The sequence below is a fragment of the Natator depressus genome, chromosome 10 (assembly GCF_965152275.1).
Source record: "Natator depressus isolate rNatDep1 chromosome 10, rNatDep2.hap1, whole genome shotgun sequence".
Lineage (NCBI taxonomy): Eukaryota > Metazoa > Chordata > Testudines > Cheloniidae > Natator > Natator depressus.
The window spans coordinates 36,717,052-36,737,654 of NC_134243.1; the positions used below are offsets into that span (position 1 = coordinate 36,717,052).

The 20,603-nt window shown below is 48.5% G+C and overlaps 1 protein-coding gene across 2 annotated transcripts in view; it reads left to right on the top strand.

The window, feature by feature from the left end:
* NTN3 (netrin 3) overlaps window positions 1-17,757 on the top strand; it is an 86,197-nt gene extending 68,440 nt beyond the window's left edge. For both annotated transcript variants that reach the window (XM_074965747.1, XM_074965748.1), the window contains 2 exons: window positions 8,351-8,425; window positions 11,514-17,757. In XM_074965747.1, the coding sequence (XP_074821848.1) occupies window positions 8,351-8,425; window positions 11,514-11,842 (404 nt within the window). In that variant the 3' untranslated portion in view covers window positions 11,843-17,757. The remainder of the gene's footprint in view (window positions 1-8,350; window positions 8,426-11,513) is intronic.
* The last annotated feature ends 2,846 nt before the right edge of the window (window positions 17,758-20,603 follow it).

A 20,603-nucleotide genomic window follows, 5' to 3' on the forward strand; every position in this document is an offset into this window, starting at 1 on the left:
GTTTGTGCGTTGAAATTCTCAGAGATGGATGGTTCTATGTGAATATCATATGTTATTTATTATTAACAGTCAGGCAATTTCTGCCCTATGCTGCTGCTTCCCATGCAGAGTAGCGTGTCTTGGAGTTTCCTTGCGTGTGAAGGGGTTTGCTCCCATGGATGAGATCGGAGGTTCAGGGAATCCATTGGACAGCCTTGTGAGGACCTCTTGTCTCTGCCCTGCATCCTGGCTGCCTTCCTCTGCTGGTCAACATGGGTCCTGCAGTAACTTTGCTACCAAAAGTATCCCTCATGACTGGGGCAGGGGCTGCTTACACCTTGTAGGCTGTCTGCAGTGACTTACACTGCAGTGCCCCATGCAATAGGGGGAAGTATCCACTAGAGACCAGATGGCCCCATGCCCCCTACCAGCCTCCAGACCTCGGTCCATGAGGGGTTGGGATCTAGCAGGGAGCATGCCATGGAAACAGCATTCCCTCTTCTGCATGCAAAGACACACCCTCACCCACAGCCACAGCCGGGATCCCCTCCATTCACCCTCACCCACAGTCACAGCCAGGATCCCCTCCATTCACCCTCATCCACAGCCACAGACAGGATCCCCTCCATTCACCCTCACCCACAGCCATAGCCAGGATTCCCTCCATTCACCTTCACCCACAGCCACAGCTGGGATCCCCTCCATTCACCCTCACCTCCACCAGAGCTCCCTTGGCAGTTCTGTCCCAGCCAGTGCTGGTGGCTTAGCTACGCTGGAGCAGGGCTGCGTGCTGTACCCTGGGAACATAGATGGATCTGCACTGGGCCCATTTATACCTCACCCAGTGGAGAAAGAGGAAACATCAGCTGTGGATTGGCTTTGGCTGCTGTCCCTTTGCTTTGATTTCCCTTTCCACATGGAATGTTTCGTTCTGAGTGGTGCCAACACAGTAGGCAACGGGATTGTGCCCCCCAGGACTCCCTCATACCACCCCCTCCCCAAACGTCAACTCTCCCCCCATCACACACTTGTGTACACCTGTTCTTCAGCTCTGGCAACAGCTGACTCTGTGGATGGTCCCCCAGCTCCCAGATGTCCTCTTCATCCTGGAGGGAACCCCGAGCTCAGAGCTACATGTACTTTTTCTGGTGGGGAGGGTGGTTATTACAGGGGGAGGCAGATGGGTGGGTGTCTGTTCCACCTGGATGATATCTGGGGAGCCAGTCAGACTTAAACTGATCTTCTTTCTAAATCCCCTTAGTGTGTATAACACCATGTCCGGGAAGTTTCAAGGGAGCTGGGAAGAGGAAAAAATGCTCTGGCAGCTGGCAAGTGGGAGCGGTGCTTGTGAAACATTTCCTCTGATGGCTGTCCAACTTCTCTTGACACTTTTATAGGGTTACCCTTCAGGATTGATATAAAGGGTGTAGCACAGCACTGGCTCACGGGGCCAGAAATCCACTTGATTTGAGGCTTTTCTTTGCTTTGCCTTTGGAACAGATTTGCTGCACCCTGCACTCTTTTCTCAACTCTTCTGTCCCTTCCCTTCTGTGTCTTTTGTTTCTCTTGCTCCGCTCACAGGTCAGCATCACAGCATCCCAGAGCGGTGTCTCCACCATGCCCAGCACAATGAGTAACCCCAGAAAGAGACAAGCCCAGGCCTGACTCTCCTGTCCGTATAACTCCAGTTAACACAGTGGAGTCACTCCTGATTTACAGCAATGCCCGGGAGAGGAAAATCACTTCTTTGTCTTGTCTGAACTATGAGCCCATATTGCTGGTCAGGTCTATGCTACAACCTTTTGCCGACGTAGTTGTGTCAGTCGGGGTGGGATTTGTGCCTGACATAGCTGTACTGGCAAAATCCTGGGGCCTGGAACAGTGAAGCTGCCACAACACAAGCTCTAGCAAAATTACCCCTTTGCCAACAGCGCTTATTCCAGCTCCACTCGAGCAAAATAAGTGACACTGGTAAAAGCTAGCTCCAGTATGTCAGCTTGGACTGCAGTCACACCCAGCCATACCCTCCCACGTGGGGCATGAGTCTTACTTCCACTGTGGCTCTGTTACACTGCTCTGGTAGTGCAAAGTATATGTACCCCCACTTCAAGGCCATGTTCCATGACCAGAACAGTATCAAATGGTTTGAATGCAGCTGAGACTCAGGGCCATGTGGTAGAATGGGGGAGGAGAGAAGGGGAGATAAATAATGAGGGTTTCTTGTTTTTTTTTAAGTTTCTTACATAAATTGAAGTAGAAATTAATTTTATATTCTAGGAATGTTCCTCGGCACAAAACAGAGGTTAAAAAAAGCCTAAATTATTAATTCCAAACACTATTTCCGTTCTTTCATAATCACATTTGTATTATATTAATCATGACTATAAATCCAGAGCAGTTGTTTTTTTTTTCTTCAAAACCCAGGACTGAGTGGGGAGGCTGCAGGGAGAGTGAAGATGTCACCTGTGTGCTTCGTGTCTGGTGTATTTTCTTGTTTTTATCTCCCACACGTCACACCAGGTCTCTGGCTGCCCCCCAAACTCAGCTTCATGCCTCCCTCTCCTCAGTCATCCTTCCCACTCTGTTCCATCTTTCAATTCCTCTGTCTGCATTTCATCCCCAATTTTTCCTGCCTTGTTACACTTGGGAATAGGACCAAGGCAACTCTTGGAGATGAGCAGTCCATGTGTATGCACCAGTGCTGCCTCCTACCTGTAGGCAAGGAGAAGCTAACCAGGTTCCATCCCTGTTTCAAGTGCAGCTCACCCTTGCTTACACTTCAGGGGCACTGACAACCCCAGTGCAGGAGGGCTAAATGCTGGCTGCCTGTGACTGAATCAGGGTTTTCACCAGAGCAGACAGGCTCTCATTTCTCCAGCCTCCTGTTCCCTTACTCCTCCTCCTTCTATCTTGGGACACTGGGGAAAATCTTCAACAGCCCAAGTCCCATTTTCAAAAATGCCCATAGACTTGGGCTTCCAAGTGCCTGAGTCCCTTCTGATAACGGGAGATGGGATCCTAAATCACTTGGAGCCAGATTCTTAAAGGTATTTTGGTGCCTAAAGATGCAGGTGGGAGTCAAATGGGATTCCAAGGGAGTTTGGCACCTCAGTGCTTTTGAAAATACAATTAGAAAATACATCTTTAGGTACTGAAATACCTTTAAAAATCTGTCACTTTTGAAAACTTTATCCACTGTCTCCCACACCCACTTCCCCCATCATTTTTCATTCCTCCCACTTGCCAACTTCTCTCCCCCGCCTCCGCATCTCATGCTGCCCTCAGCCCTCTGTGTTATGTTCCTGCTTAATCTTCTGCTGATGAGCTTCTAGCAGCATTGTGTGGGGGGGACTGGGACAGAATGGTGGGGTGGCACAGTGAAGGGGGAATGATCTTTTGGAAATCTTTATAGCTTTTACAAATAATGGTGCTAATAATAATTTCTAGTCTTTGTAAAGAACTTCGCTGTTTCCTCTGAAACCCTCCTGGTTTCTTCAAGAGAAATCGTTCAATTCCCTAGAAACATGTTTTTCTAACTAAGTAGATTAGTTTACATCTTGTGGCACTTAAAAACATTATTATTATACCAAAAAAAAAAAAGGCTCAGATTTATGGCTCTTTCTCAGGCCAGATCTCCCTGGCAGTGCTCGCTGGCTTAAACTTCAGTTTCTTCAAAGCTTTTCAGCTGCCAGGCTTGCTCTGTCTCTCCTTCTCTTCCCATCCACTCTGCACATCTCATGAACTTCTTCTCCACAACCCAGGGCTTTGCCCCAGGACTATAATCTACTGGCTTATTGCAGGGAGAGGTGTTAGCAAACTGTCACTCATCACAGTCTCTCGTATACCCCGTGTGTGCCACAATTACAACCCAGTTAGAGGATTGGTTATAACACAGTTGTCACTTGACCTCGTTCCAACATCGATAAAGTGTAGATGGAACCTAGCCAGGTCCCTGTAATCAGACTAACACTAGGCCATGTACGGCCATCTAGCACTCCTCCTTCTTTTGCATCCCCTCTCCTTTCAGCTGTCTGAACAACTTCCCATCCCGTGGCTGGATGTGGTTCGGTGCTATGCTATTGCCACCAGCCCCAGTGCCATCTGCCCCAGTCTGGTGCTGCTCTCTGATACTTACTGCTGTGAATTCTCTCCCACGGAGAGTTAGTCTGCATGCAGATACAGCCAGTGCTTGGCCCAGTGAGGCGCTGGTTCTGACAGGGCTCTTAGTGCCCCACTGCATTAGTGATACAGCATTAGTGATACAGGTCTGATGAAGGCATGAGAGCAGAGACTGGCACGAGGTCTTGCAGTGGGATTCTTGACTCACCCTGAATCCTCTTCTGGATAAACCTGCACTTTGTGGGTTCCTTGAATGCTGCATTTGAAGCCTAAGGACAGACGTCGAACACCAAGGCTATGGTTACACTGCCCAGTTAACCTGGGTGATCAGTACCTGGGTCTGAGCACCCAGGTTAGCCTAGCCTACTTGTGAGCATCTCCACAGCAACATCTACGAGCTGCCCTCCTTGCCTCAGCCGTGCTCCCCGCCATGACAGGAGGGATGGGGGAAGAGGGGGTGCTATATACCTATGCTGGGTGAGTTTCCCAGGATTCAATAGACAGACTTTAAAGCAGAATGGTACAAAGCAGCCTTAACACACCGGAGAAGCTGGGGCAGTTGCTAAATCACAGTATCTTAAATTGGGGCATTTCACATGTGCCCTATAAACTGGAGCTGGATGAAAACTTTTCATCAAAACAATTTGCCGTTGAGACATGCCATCATGATTAAAATAGTTTTTTTGCAAAATCGTATCGATTTTGATGAAAGTTCATTTTGGGAAAAACATTTCAAAAATGTCAAAACTTCCAGATGTTTTGTTTTGAAATTTACTTTATTTTATATGAAAACATTTAAAATAATAATAAGTGGTCAAAATTAAAACAAAACGTTTTGGTTGACCTGGGGGGGGGGAAATGCGAATTTTGTTCTGTGAAAATTTGTGAAATTTTGGCTTTTCCTCTTCATTTGGGATGAAAAAAAATTTCAAGTTCTCCAAAGATTCTGTGGAATGGAAAACCCATTTTCGGGGGGGAGGGAGGGGCTCTACCATAAACACAACCAAACTGAGGGGATGAAATCTGCTCGTCATGGCTGGAGCACTTGGGCCTGAAATAACTCCTGTATAGGAGCCAAGACTTTCCAACTGATTAGCTTGAACAACTAGCTCACAAAAGAGTCCAAATATAGCCATTTACACCAATTAAGGATCTGACCCGTAGAGTTTCTTAAACTACTATGGAGAAGTTCCTGTACTTTTAATCTGCCCATTGTTCCTTTCCCATTTAGTCTTCAGATTTTTAGGTAGACCTGTTACTTCAAGTTATGTTGTTCTGTTTAGTTTTGCTACCATTATTTAAAAAAATAGCAATGACATTATGGGCTTCCTTCTGGTTTTTCAAACCCTGGTGTAAATCAGGAGCAACTCAGGTGAGATCAGCCAGTCAAATTCTCGCCTATTTCCATTGATGTAAATCTACAGTAATGGCTGTGTAAACCAGCTGAGTTGGATTAGATTTGTAGTGGTTTAGCCAAGAGCAGATTTGAGCCCACTGGAATAATTCAGGGCAGGTAAAGCCAGTATCAGTGAGATCAGAAGCAGCACTGAGCAGTTCTCCAAAAACAGTTAAAAATAATGTGAAGTTCACTCCTTGCACAAGATCTCAAAAGTCCACTAAAGCCCTGAAAATAGGCTCTGCACAGGGGTGAATTTTCCCCATAAGGCGTAAACATAATAAAGTTCTGACCCAGGTCACCCTTGTCAGAAAGTCAGCCCCATCTGGCAGCAGCTCCATGGCCTGTGTGGAATGAGCTGGCCATCTCAGACCATTTCCCAGGGGAGAAAGGTCCATGTCCAAAAACCACCATTGCCAAGGTCACTCGGGCTGCCCACTCAGCAGAGAAGCTGAGGACTGAATGGGTCATGGAGAACGAACTGTGTTCTCTCCCTAGAGCCATGCCTTGGAGTCACGGTTCAGATCCATTGGTGGCAGTGGATGTGCAGGAAGCTTGCACTGCTGCTGCCCATACTGTACTTGTTCTGTTAACAAAGAAAGGGATTCAGGTCCCAGGACGGGCAGTTGAGCATCCTCTGTCAGTGCTAGATTCATTCAAAAAGGGAAGGGAGAGAAATGGAAAAACCTAGCATAAATGTCTTTGTCATAAAAGCTGCCAGAGTGTGGCTCTGTGCTTCCCTAAATAAAAAGGGAGAGGAGAACAAAGCAAAGCAGGAAAAGATCGGTGCCCCCTGGGCACCGTGAGCCCAGCTGAGGTGGGCAGGGCAAGCTGGGGTAGAGGAAAGCACTCACTCCCCTTTGCTGGGGAATTAGCTTCGTGCTGAGCTGCTTTTATCAGTGACAAATTTGGAGCCGGCAGCACAAAGGCCAGAATAAAAGGGAGCAGGGCGGAAAGGGAGAGAGCAGCAGAATCCAGGGTCCGTTTGTGTTTCTGGTTTTCTTCCTTTTTTCTTGTGGAAGTTGGCACGGGGAGGTTGGTGTTTTGTTTTGTTTCTTTCTCTCCGATCCCTCTGGCAACCAACAGACAAAGAGAGCTTCATTGACTGCTTGCTCTGTCCCAGGGGAAATGAAGCCAAGCTGGACAGAGAATCTGCAAGAGGGGAAGAAAGGAAGAAAGATGAGCTCAGAAAAACACAACCTAAGCAAAATGTGCGGAGAGAGACAAATCGAGCTGTTCAAAGGACGGTGGCAGGAGAAAGGAATGAAGAGGGGGCTGCTTTGGGAAACCCTTGGGATCAAAGACACTGGGGAGAAAGGTTCCAGAACTGCTCTGCTCTCCATGCAAAGCTGGGGCTTCCAGCAATAGGCATAAAAAGGCTGGCCTATGGCATGAGCCCAGCCCCAGGGAACGTGGCCAGATCAGGGAGCGCAACGCCCTGTGCTGTGCCAAAGACCTGGAATGATGCTGCTTGTCCACAAAGAACACCTCCCCGGCCACGTCCCAGCAGCACAATGCCCCCCACGGTTGGGAGGTGGAGTGTGTTCAGGTTATTCAGGGAAACACCTCCTGCAGCAGAGCAGCCTCCTACACTGCTGGTGTGCTGTGGGGTGGGGAGATGGAACGTGTTCAAACGTACCTATCTGTTGCTGGACTCTGTTGTTTCCTGTTGTCTCCATACCCGTAGCCTTGGTGTTACCCTGGACTCCAATCTCCTTCTCCTCCTACATCCCTCAGATCTGCAGCACACCTCCTGCGTGATCCTGCCGTGATTTCACCACCTTTCCCTTTGCAGCTCCTCTCCCTTGGACTCCTGCAACTCCCTTCTCTGCAGCTCTGTTTCCCAGAGCTCCAGGGCCTGGCATGTGCAGAACTGCATTGCTCCTGCCTCCTCACACCTACGAGGAAGCTTGAGCCCAACCCATGCCACAGACAGTTCCGCTGACTTCCTGTCTGCATCAGAATACAGGTCAAAAGGATTCTACATGGTCCAAGTTCATCCCTGGAGTAACACCCTCAACTTCAGTGGAATTACATGAGTTTGGCAAAATGTGTTCTAACTCCCTCTTTGGAACTTTCTCCAGCCCATCCTAAGGGACATGGGGCCAGAATCTCAGCTGGTGTAAATCAGTGTAGTTTTGTTGGCTTTGATGGAGCTATGCTGATTTACATCAGCTGAAGATCTGGCCTCTCTGGGCCTCTCTCCCAGCTCCTTTATTTAGCTAGCATCAGCCTCATTCTCACAATCTGGCTATTGGTGGTGCAAGAACCTTCTCCTTTGCTGCTCCTACCACCCGGGACACCTTGCCTCGAATACTCCACTGTCCATCTCAAATCTAAGCTGAGGACATATTTTCTCCCTTGCTCATGGTTATTATTATTTAATGTTCTCATTATGTTATCCCAAAAGACCCAGTCAGAATCCATTATGCTAGAAGCTGTGCAAACACATACAAAGACAGTCCCTGTCTGAAGAGCTTAAAATCTGTGCCTCTCGATTTCTCTCGGCCACCGCTGTTATTTATTATTAGCTCTACAGTTTTATTATCCACAGCTGCTGTAAATCAGCAGAGCTCAGCTGAAGTCAGAGGAGCTCCATCAACTGAGGATCTGGCTCAAAAGCTCTAGAGAGTTTGAGGATTCAGTCTCTCTGAAATCTGCTGTATGAAATGATATTGCCTTTTATTGGTCTTTGCCCCAAGTGGGTGATTCACTGTTAATACCAGCGTACAGTGCTGCAGGTGAGAGATGCAAACTTCCCCTAGCCTCTCCTTCCCCCCGGTTGTGATGGTTTTGCTTGTACGGGGTTTGTTTGAAACTACTCAGCTCTTAGTTTGCTCTGTTCCTTCTCTGCAGACTGTGATTCGTACTGCAAGCCAGCCAAAGGCAACTACAAGATTAATATGAAAAAATACTGCAAGAAGGATTATGGTAAGCTGCTCTTCCTTCCTGAAGTCAACTTCGCAGGGAAGAAGAGTGAGGAAATGGGCCAGCGGACACCTGCTGCCACGCCTTGGATGGGCAAACCCAGTCCTGGGATGGGAACACAATTCTGTCCCACCCTGATCTGTCGGAGCATCTCACCCTGCCCTAGGCGGGTCGTGCTCTTCTGGACTGAGAGGGGAATTCAGTCTGTGTTCACTCCATCCAAGCTTCCCCCACCCTCTGTTCCTCTCCTATTGGGCCTCAATCTAGCCAGAGATCCAGCTGCTCACAGAGAGGCATCCAAGGTCAGCGGTGACCAAAAGTCATTGCCATCTGGTGGTAGTTCGATGGCGCATGGTGGTCTCTGGCCAATGGTGGACTGGTGTCCACATCCCCTATCTTTCCTCAGCTGACCCTCACCCTCACTGTAAGAGATGGCAATCAGCACCCTAGTTCGTAGAGATGCTAAAAATTAAAGGCTATCTTGTTCAATGGCTTGAATATACATTTGCGGGCAGGAATCTGAGAATTTGGTGTTTTAATTATCTGATTTGCACCTGCAGTCAGGAATTCTGGGCTACAAGTACTCAGATTTAATTTAATTTAATGGAGGGGGCCAATTTTCCAGACACTTCAAGGGAAGCCATCTTCCCCAAATTCACCCCGAATATACATGGACTTTAGGTGACCCTCTCACTCCTTGAGGCCATCTGTCTAGAACACTGCTGAAGTACACCGATGAGGGGGTGCTAGAAGCTAGTGCTGCCACTGCCCATCTGGTACGTGCCGTGGAGGCAAAGTGAGACCTTCAGTCTCTGGTGCTGTCAGTCTGGCCCTTTCCACCAGCATGACATTCATTAAAGCAAACCTGTTAAACCATTCCATGCCCTCTCCCGCTCCGTCCCTCCCTGCCTGCCAGATACCTTACAAAGAACATTTTCTCCATACTCTTGTTGTCTGAGGGGTCTTGGGAGAAAGCTGATGTGAATCACTACTGCGAGGCCAGGCTGGGCGGATGCTGACTGCACGTTGTTAATCACTGTGACACAGGGCCATTCACACTCGGGCGTGGAGAGAGGTTTGCTAGAGAGAGCTGGTTGATTGATCTTCCACAGGAACCCTTGGCTCCAGCCGAAAAGATGGTTTTGGCAAGGTGGAGAGCAATAGAAATGGCTGTCAGATGGCTCTGAGTCAGGGGGTGGGGGAGGAGGCTGGAGTGAATGTGAGCTTGGAGAGAGAAGAGCTCACCAGAACTAGTCCTTCCATTCAGCTAGACTTTCTTGCAACTTTAACCCATTTACGTTTCTCAGGACTTTCAGTGGAAGGGTTCCAAGTAGCCACCTGTGCCATATGTGACCGTAATAGACTCATGGGAGCTTGTAGATCCCCCATAAAAGGAATTCTAAATGTGGGTCATTTCAGTGTCGAAAAATTCAAAATTGTGTTTGCCGGCAAATATCTATTGAGCCACAAAACTCTAATTTCCAGGTACTTTCCAGCTATTTCTTTTAGGGTGACCCCTGATTTTCCTCTTCAGTCCCCTGATTTAGTTGGGGATTGGTCCTGCTTAGAGCAGGGGGTTGGACTAGATGACCTCCTGAAGTCCCTTCCAAACCTGATATTCTATGATTCTATGATCCCTGAGCTGCTCTTTGTACCTATGGACCCCATATGAGCACCTCACAGATAGGCATGACTTTATCCTCACAACACTCCTGAGAGGCAGGGAAACATCATTCCCGCCATGGAGAACTGAGGCACAGAGAGATTGTAAGTGACTGGCTCCAGGTCACCTAAGGACTCAGTGACAGAGCTAGAAACTGAGTGCACATCTCCTGAGTGACAGGCTACAAACACCCAGTACCACCCGTAGCCCAGCCAGCCAGGCAGCTGCTACAACTGCTTGTCAGGAGTCCCGTCACTGGGTCGTGGTTGGGGAGGTCTGAGGCGTTCCCAGTTAATGTGGCCTCGTTCTGAAACCTGACACAGGTTTTAACCCAGCATAACTCTATTGACCTCAATAAAATTAACCCCAATTAACACCAGTGTCAGTGAAGGGAGAATCAGGCCTTCCAACTCTTTTTGCTTCCCTGTGTCTTCCAGGGCCAAATCACTGCCTTTCCACTTTGGTTTCCCCACCGTCCTGCCCCTTCCTCATGTACCTGGCCTGAGATGAAATCATGTTTGGCCAGCAAAACTCAGAACCATATAACAGTCCCAAAGCAGGGTGAATGTCACTGACTAGCAATGTGTGTCTGAAAAGGAAAATTAAGCAACATCTTGTCCTCCAGCAGTGCAGGTAGAATTTGGAGGCTCAGTAGGCTCCTGAAGGCTGTCTTTTCTGAGCACTCAGCAGTCTCAGTCATCCTCTGGACCACAGAAGCTGTGCCCTGGGGGCCTGTTGCTTTAAGAAGCATGGGGACAGCTGTGCTGAGTAAGGCTGGTCAAAAAATGCTAATTACTTTTCACTGGCAATTTTGGAAAATTGGTATGAGGTTGGGGGGAGTTAAATTTTCCAGTTTTTCATAAAAAAACAAAAACAAAAAAAGTTGGTGATTTTTTTTTTTCATTTTTTGTGGGAAATTTTACCAAAACCAGAAATTTTTTACTGAAAAATTTATTGTGAGCATTTTTGTTTTCATCACAAAGCCATTTCTCATCCCCAAAAACTGTTTTGAAGGAAAAATTCCAAGCATCTCTAATGCCGAGGAACTGAGTGTTGTGGCAAGAAGATGTAACTAGATCTTGTGGAATTGGTCCGTCGAGAAGCTGCAGTGAAACAGGACAGAGTGTTTTCTTAAAGGGTGGGTGGTTCCCCTGTCAGAGCAGAAACAATCCCACAAAGATTGAGCCATGCAAATGTGCCTGTTGCCAGAACAAGGGGGTGGGGGGTGGGGTGGAAGAAGAGTATAGGCTGACCAAATAGCAAGTGTGAAAAATCGGGACAGGGGGTGGGGGGTAATAGGAGCCTATATAAGAAAAAAAACCAAATATCAGGACTGTCCCTATAAAATTGGGACATCTGGTCACCCTAAAAGAGTATCATCACTGACTCTTGCTCCATTCTGAACATCTCTCTTTGTCTCTCCCCCAGTTGTCCAAGTGAATGTCTTAGACATGGAGACAGTGGCCAACTGGGCTAAGTTCACCGTCAACGTCCTCTCGGTCTACAAGTGCCGCGACGAGCGCGTGAAGCGTGGTGATAACTTCCTGTGGATCCACATGAAAGACCTGGCCTGCAAGTGCCCCAAGATCCAAATCAGCAGAAAATACCTTGTCATGGGGATCAGCGAAAACCCCACTGACCGTCCAGGACTAATGGCAGACAAGAACAGCCTGGTTATCCAGTGGCGGGATGCCTGGACCCGGCGCCTGCGGAAACTGCAGCGGCGGGAGAAGAAGGGGAAGTGTTTGAAACCATGATGGGTTTTGTGTCTGTCCCTTACTAAAGTCCCCGCCCTATGCGCACTCTTCAGACTGTTCCCCAGAGACTCTGTATATATATATAGCGAGAACAGACTCTCCTGTCTATAGTGTATATTTGCGATGGGTTCCTTTGTGTGCGTGAAGGCCCGGGTGTGCCTGGGGGTGTGTGTGTCCTTAATGTTGATTAAAAGTAACAGAGTAAGGACAAGCCTTTAAAGAGGAGTGAAGTGCAGGATGAGCCCAGTGTTACTAGGTCTGAAGTTGCTCAGAAGATATAAGCAAAAGACCTCTCTGTCTGGGCCCCTCTCCTGTGGGTGTCTCTCAATGTTTCTGATCTCTCTTCCCTTTTGGTGATGAGCTCCATGCCCTGCTTGCTCCCAGTGTCCAAGCACAAGTCCTCAACTCTTCGCTTGGCCACAGTACACCTGGGTGTGGAGAAGTCTAAGCTCTTCAGTCCCCTTCCCATCCGTAGCAACTGAGACTGACCTGGTGTCAGTTCATGGATTATGAGGCAAGAAGAGACCACTGTGATCATCTCGTTTGCCCTCCTGAATAGCACAGGCCAGAGAATTTCCCTGACGTACCTTCCCCCATTCCCATCTTCTACCCTATTTCAGGTCTCCCTGAAGGGAAAGCAAAAGCATTGGACATAGAGGGTCAGATTCTTCTGTCATATGTACTGGTATAGATAAGGAATATGTGCATGGCTTGTTAATGGATTTCCATGTGCATCCAGTATGAGAGGAGATTCCAGCCCTGGAGTTCCATGAAAAACCAAAGGGTCTGATTTGCCAGTTACACCATGTTTATGCTGATATACCACCACTGATTTCACTGGCATGACACTGGCGTGACACAGTGAGAATCAGGCCTTTTGGGTTTATTCAGCGACTGCTGCCATGGACCAGCCCCCACCTACAGACTGGTCTTAGCCAAGGTCACTGCCAAAGGCCCTCTTATATCCTCTCAGAAAATGTGTATGTTTGTGGGGGAAGATCCTCAGCTGGGTGAAAATCAGCCAATTTGTATCAGCTGAGGATCTGGCTCGACATGCATAAGTCAGCTGTGGGCCTGATTCTGCCCTGCTTTTCACCTGGTGTAGTTATTTTCATCTGGGCCAAAGGAATGTGAAATGCTGCCATTTGGACTTGGACAGTGTTTTGCAGAGGTGTAAATGGGGGCAGAAGGTGAAATCCCAGGAAGACTGAGTCCTCGGGGTGTTTTTGTGCTTCCCCAGCCCTCTGAGTCTCAAGGGGTAGGATTGATAAAGCAAAGCTAATGCACTGGTGGTTATGATGAGAAGCTCTAGTTCACCAGGGCAAGGGAATTGTAGTCCCTTGACACAGGCACATTCCAAATGGGCACAGAGTGGGCCTGGGTGGCTGTTGGATTGGATCTACTCAGAGGGCAGGAAATGGTGCAGCAAGATAATAGAGCAGCCTGGAAACAGAGTGTGGTGGGATAATCCTTGTAAACCAATTGTCGTGGGCACCTGTGGCTCAGGGAGGCATTATGCTGCAGAGCAGTTTAAGACTGAGGCTCATTGGCAGAGCTGTGTGAGGGCCCAGGCCTGGCACAGGGACCACTGCAGGTTAGGATACTGGCAGAATTGTGTAGTAGCTCAGGAATGGAAGAGTGTGTTGTGAGGCCAGACTGAGGTGATCTGCATAATGATGCAGGACTGAACACCAGGAGGTGCTTTGGGGCATGGTTAAGGTACATTAGCAGAGCTGGCTGAAGGCCCAGAATTGGCTTAGCAAAGCTCTTTGAGGTCAGGACTGTCATGCACTGAAGGCCCATGAATGCTGGCAGAACAAGGGGTTGCTGAAAATCAAAGTTCCATAGCTGTGGGAGGACCAGAGACAGACTAGCAAATGGTCACATGAGGTGTGCTAGCTGGACTAGTTTGCCCAGCGGCTGCCTTTGCTGTTCTCACAGCAGACAGCACTAGCAGGTGCACCCTTGTGTTTGCATTAGTACATGGAGCAGAGTGGAAATGCACATTCCTGACACCTAGTCACTACTCATGTTATTTACATTCAGCCTCCATCATGGGATGGTCTTTGAATCACAATCCAGTCCCCCCTCCGGCCAGGTCCCAGCAGGTAATGTCACCTGGGACCATACATGTGAGGCCATGTTTTCTTACAATGCCAATACCTGGCTAATTATTGAAATCAATTGCAAAAAAACCCACCCTTTTCTCCAGGGGGCCTGTGAGTTCACACTGCAGCCTGATTCTCCTCTCATACCAATTTTACACCAGTGCAACTTGCTTGATTTGAGTGCAGTTAGTCCTCATTTACCCTGGTGTAAGTGTGATCAGGACCAGACCCACAGTGTGCTGTGTCACACATATTTTGCACACCCACTGAACACCAAAGCCCTGACGCTGATCTCATTTACACCCATGTAATTCCAGAGCAACACCATTAAAGGCACCTGAGCTACCCTGGATTTACACTGATGTAACTGACCTCTGGAGTTGACACCCCCCACAAAAAAAACCCACAAGCCATTGCTGTGCTAGGAATTGTCATTTCCTAACCAATTTACACCATGGGGCAAACTCAGGCCTGGTGTAAGAAGCTGCAATGCCATTTTTGACTATGCTTAGGGAAGAAGCTGTACAGTGGTTTATTATTGTAGGGTTACAAATAAAGCCCATACTAATGTATTCTAGCAGAACAACACTCTAGCAACCTTCAGGGCTTATTTTTGGCCTCTGAGCCATACCAATGCCCCCTCCATCCCGTGTCAATCCCCTTACCTACTGCTGACACATGCAAAGGGGCACCTAGAGCCTGACTGCAGCATAAGCTAGCGTGGCAGCTGCCTAGCCTACTCCAATGAGGGGTGGGAGGCTGAGACCTGTCTCCCAGAATGTGGCTCATGGGACACAGGAATACTGGCTAGGGCGTGGTGGAGCGGCGCGAATGCCCAACGCCCGGTTACTAACCTGTGGGCTGGCAATGAGATGGGGGGCAGGGCTCCCAGAGTTGCGCTGAATATAGTAATTGACATAATGGCCACAGGCGCCTTGACAAGTAACAGACTCGTGTGTCACTAACACGGTTGTGACACTGGCCCATTTGTAGCATAGTAACTGCTCGTCCCGCGGGTCACCTGCGTTGATGAAGTTGCTTGGCAGGGCTTTGAGCGTATTCGCTCGCTCCTGGCGTTAAATGTTACAGGTACTTTCTGTTTAAAATGTTCCTGTGAATTACAGCCACACAGTGAGAACAAACGTCATGTCCCCTCCTGCTCCACATGCAGCCCCTGTGCTCTCAGGTGTGGGGGAAAGGGCCCAGCTAGCACAAGGGTGGTGCACAATCTGTTCAGGTGCCAGCTGATGGGGAAAATGCACAGAGCACCCATTCCCTGCTTTAGCCTAATGTGACTCTACCTTCCCGTCCCTCCAGTGTATGTGAGCCACAGGACTTGGTCCACCCCCGCCTTACCCCCGCCTTGCAGTCCGTTACACTAGTGCAATGTGGTCATGCAACCTGTTACCAAGTAATGGGCCAGACCCTCAGCTGCTGCAGCCTGTCATAACTCCACGGAGGGCAATAGAAGCACTTCTACTTTACACCAGCTGAGGAGCTGGCCCAGGAGTGGGAGTGCTTGACACCCCCTTGCAGCACACAGGGTGCAGGGTAGGGGAGAATCAGGCCCACAGGCCTCTGCAGCGGTGTGATGGGCCCTGGTCAACTCCCACTGAAGCCTAAAGAGGCTTGTTCTGTTGGCTTCTATGGGCACAGTCGCCATCACTTTCGCTGTCCCTAGTTTCTTGAGGGTAGGGGAGACGGGGTGTGTGTGTGTGTGTGTCCGTGTGTGCGCACATGTGTGCTGCTGTTCCTGTTCTGCAACAAAGACCCCCTCAAAGCGAACAGGAAAGTGTGCAACTGTCACAGTAACTGCTTAATTCCCAAGCTGCTAGGCACAAACCAAGAGAAGGGTGGTTTTTTTGTGGAGGGGATTTGCATGGTCACTGAGAACGGCTGCTCCTGGGTGAACATGCTGTGGAGAATTTCTCACTTTCTCATGCACTAAATGCCACTTGGGCTGCACCTTTTGGGGGAGGAAACTCACCCCACATAGAGTTGCGGCACAAGTGCATCTTAAATCACACCTACACCCTGAGTGGGGCTGCAGGGGCGCTGAAGCTGCCTGCTGACCATCTGCACAAGGGGTAGATTTCACTGCTGTAGCTTATGAACCTTGGGTGCCCAGACTGCAGCCTGAGGGTCAAATCCAACCCAGCCCAGCCTAAAACAAAGCTCACTGCTGCTCTCTCTGTGTCAGGTGAGGACAAAACTGTCGGGTTTGACAGCTGGTGAACTCAGACCACAAGGCATTTCACATCATATTCCTTTACTGAGCAGGTAAATGCTATGGTTGACATTTGCAAAGCTGGCTAGGGGAGTTAGACGCTGCTCTAATTAAAGAGGCACATCTACAGCCCCTAGGCTGCTTGGAGACTCTCAGCCTATGCCTGTGTGCCTTTACTTTGTATTTAAACATACAACCATGCAGGGCAGATTCAGGACAGTTTTTGGTGTTTTGGCAAGTTGCCCTTGAACGTTGCAAAGTTTGGGCACCCAGAATGGTAGGTATGACATGGGCCAAGCCCGCTGCAGGAAACACCATCTCCCTGACCCTCTTCTCAGGCCAGCTTTGGACCTCTAGGTTATACCATGTATGTCTTGTCAATAGTTTCCAATATGCAACAGAGCAAAAGAATTGGAGGGAGGCTGTGGACCAGGCCATCTCCATGAAATAATGTTGAATATGTAAAAAAAAATAACAACCAATGTTATGGAACATAGTGTAACATATATAAGATATGTACTTTTTCTTTTTTATTATTATTGTTTTTAATAACACGAGTCTAATGTGTATTGCCTGCCTAAATCGGTGTTTTCTTCCCCTGAGACTGCAGTTTGCATTTGGCTTTTGATGCTAAACTGCTGATGACACCTCATCCCCCACCCCGGACATGGGTTCAGCTGCTTCTTAATTGCACCAGTAAGGCCCACTTGGAAGCATGCCTCGCGCAGAGCACAAGGCAGGTGCTCAGCATAGCGGGGGTAAATGTGCTTATTTACACCAGCTGAAGACCTGTGAGTTTGGGGGGTGGGACTGAGACTCAGACTGGATTCCAAAGGAGGAGGTTCAAGGGATCCCATCAAGATCAAAACCAAGGGCCCTGATTCTGAGCTCACTTAGAATGAAATTCAGCCCTGTGCATGCAGCCCTGGGCCTGTGCACGCTGATTACATTCCACTTGTTGTGAGTGGTGCCTCGACTTCGGGCTGGTGTTTTGCACAGGGGTGAAGGTCACTCTTACCCCCATTTTACTCTGGTGCAACCCCATTTGCTTCAGTAACTGGACATGGGGGTATGAGTGAAATCAAAATCAGGCACTGGGGCCAACTCTGCTGGCAACGATTGGTGCAGCTCCACGGCAATCACTGGACTTGGGGCAGTTTGCACCAGTAGAAAATGTGCCTCCATGGTTTTAAAATTGCTTGTAGCTTTGTTACTAGCGCCACCTTTGCTGATGAAATATGCCTCCTCAGCTGGTGTAGATCAGCACGGCTGCAGGGGTTACAGCAGCACGCCACAGCGGAGGCGCTGGCTCGGCCCTCTGAAAGGGGTAGAGCAAAAAGCCCATTTCTCTTCACTTGGTGGAGCATAAAGAAAGGCTGGCCAGTAACCACACAGAAAACGGCCACCGATGCGAGCCGATGATACGAGTAGGGGATGGCGCATGCACACGCTTACTGGTCACGCTTATGTTAAGGGTCCACTTACAAATAGTTTCTATAAGGTGGATAAATAATTAACAGATGCTATAAGCATGTGACAGCTATGAGTGGTCTGTGTGACAGCAGGTTATGAACAAATCAGGAGGCAGTGTTACAGATGATTATATGTAATCTATTGACCTGTTGGATTGTATAACAATCTGTAATAAATGATGGACTATTTATTAAACCATCTATTAACATTTTATTAACCCTTTATAAGCTATTTAGAAACGGACTCTGAAAATAGAGGGTGCCACTGACTAGCAGGCATGTTAACCTCAATAATTTAGCTTCCCTGAGCAAATTTTCTCACTTTTGTCACTTCTTGACCCTTCTTCCAGTCCATATTAAATGCCATTTCTTCCATACTAAGCCCTGGCACACCTCGCCTCTGGCTGCTGAGAACTGCCATTTACTGCTAGCTCTGAAGATGGTTTTAATCCATGACAGACTTTGCCTCTAACTCTGGAGTTACCAGGTTTCCTTAAGAGCCTCGTGAGGATTTAATCAAAAATTCAACCCTGAAATTCTAAGTGCATCACATCCACTCTTCTCCTGGTTCTAAAGGGCCTAGCAGGCTGGGGAGAAGTCGGGCGTGGTTTGTTACATGCAGCCCGATGATTGAGTATTCTTCGGTTAATCTAAACCTAATCACATCGATATGTGTCTTGCTTTTAAGCCCTGAAGCAGAGCTCTGTGGAGCTGGAAAGCTTGTCTCTCTCGCCAACAGAAGTTGGTCCAATGAAAAATATCACCTCTCCCACCTGGCTGCTCTAATAGCCAGGGCAAACACAAACACTGCAAACATACCTTTAGTCTAATCTGTCTGTCTGTCTATCCTCACCAGCATTTTTAATGCGCCTCTCATAATGTCTTGGCACCGGAGCTACAGTTAAGGATTTCCCTGAAATTCATAGAGTTTAAGGCCAAAGGGCCCACTAGCTCATTCAGTCTGACCTCCTGTTTGTCACAGGCCACCAACACAACCCAGTCACCTGCCCACTAAAGCCAACAATCAAAATAAGACCAAAGCATTACAGCCCTCAGGAGACGAGGCTGTTCTGTGCCACAGGCAGAGAACAAAAGGGACTGAGGTGCGCCAGGGCCTGAGGCCCAGCAGGGCAGATATACCCAGATAATCCCAGCAAGTGACCTGCATAAATGGCTCTGTGCTCTTTCGGTCTTTAACTTCAGTCACTGTTAGAACTGAGATGTGGTCTTCCTTCTGCTTTGCCCTGACCCTCACTGTCTCCTGCCCACCGGAAGTGAAACCGATGGTTCCTTCTGGGGGAAAGCAGCTCTTGCATTTTGCTCCATAACCAGGCATAGGGCTTATTCTGATTCCCTCTGGGCCTTTGTTCCACATCTGGAGCCATCTGACCAAGAACACTGTGCCCTGTTCCCAGAGAAGCCTTGCTCTGGCTGCGGACAGGATGAGATAGTATATCCGGGTGTGCCACTGTCACCACACCCATTGCTTACTTAGCTGCCCACTGATCACTGTGCCCCACAGCTCCAGGCACAGGAAAGCCAGAGACGCTGATGGAGAGTGAGCCAGCCTGACCCTCCCTGACATCTTGAAGGAAGTTAGTTAACTAAGGCTAGGATTTCCAAAAGAGACTAAGGGAGTTAGGCACCCAATTCCCATTGGAATTCAGTAAGATCTGGGTGCTTAACTCCTTTGAAATCCCAGTCTGTGCTCATAACACTTACCGTATACCATGGCACCCTCTAGCCCTCCATGCATTGGCAGCAACAAAAGACTGTTATCCTAATTGTGGAGTAGCCACTAGAGGGTGATGCAACAGGCACAATGCAAGTGTGTTATACATGCACATCGTTGTATAAAGTGTGCTGGAGACAATGTATTTGCTTTGCTTGCAGCGTTGCTCGGGGGGGGGGGGTGTTTTGTCAGGTTTTTCAATTAATGTTGCATCTTCCCAATGAAGGTGTAACTCTCTTCAGGCAGTTCTATGGCCACCTGACCTCTCCTCCTGCCCCAGATCCCTTTGGCTTGGTCAAGTCACACACAGCAAGGGAAGGCCAGGTGGCAAAAGGAGGGAGGTTTCCTGCATCAGGCCAAGTGTACAGGGAACATGAGGAAACCATTAATTGATTGGCTGGCCTGCCCTGTGTTTTTGTAAGGAACAGTTAAAGACAGGGAACGGTTGGGGTCAGAGGGGTGGCCATCTGGTGAAACCCATTGGCTTCCTTCGGTGCAGGTTTTCCCACTGCTGAGTTAAAAGAAAGAGTTAAAAGAAAGAAAGAAACTGAAATGTCAGAATATCCACCATCCCAAGCTGGGACTCTACCTCATGGCCCATCTCTGACCCTGGCCACTCCCAGGCTAGCTGCTACTTCCTGCTCTTGGCTAGGACCTGGGGAGAGCATCTGTCTGTAAATATCACTGCTGACTTTCCGAGCGGGGCAGTGCAGGGATGCTCTGCTCTGGGAGACAGGGATGAGATCACAGAGGGGTGTAGACATAGCCAGGAATTTCCTGTGATGGCTACAGGAAAGGAGGTGTTGGCTGTGGCCAGTGTTAGGTTGGGCACCATGCTCCTGGAGTTCACTTGGATAGATTCAGTAACACTAGAACTCTCCTCCCCCTCCACCCCCCATGTGTTGTTGTTTATTATTTGTATTACTGTATTGCCAGGAGCCCCAGTCATGGACAGGCCCCATTGTGGTAGGTGCTGGGATCCTCTAGAAGCTTGCTGGGAAACGGGTTTTCGAATCCTGCAAATATTTTTGAGAATTCAACCTCTTTCTCCTTCTCAAATCAGAACGAAAAGTCCAAATCCTGAAAATATCCAGGAGCTGAAACACTGATTTATTTCTTTTGTTTCAGGGAATCAAAATGTTTCCTTTTCATCCCAACCTGCTGTAGATCCAACCCCTAGCTGGCGTTGAGACTGTGAACTGGGTTCAATTATTGAATCTGC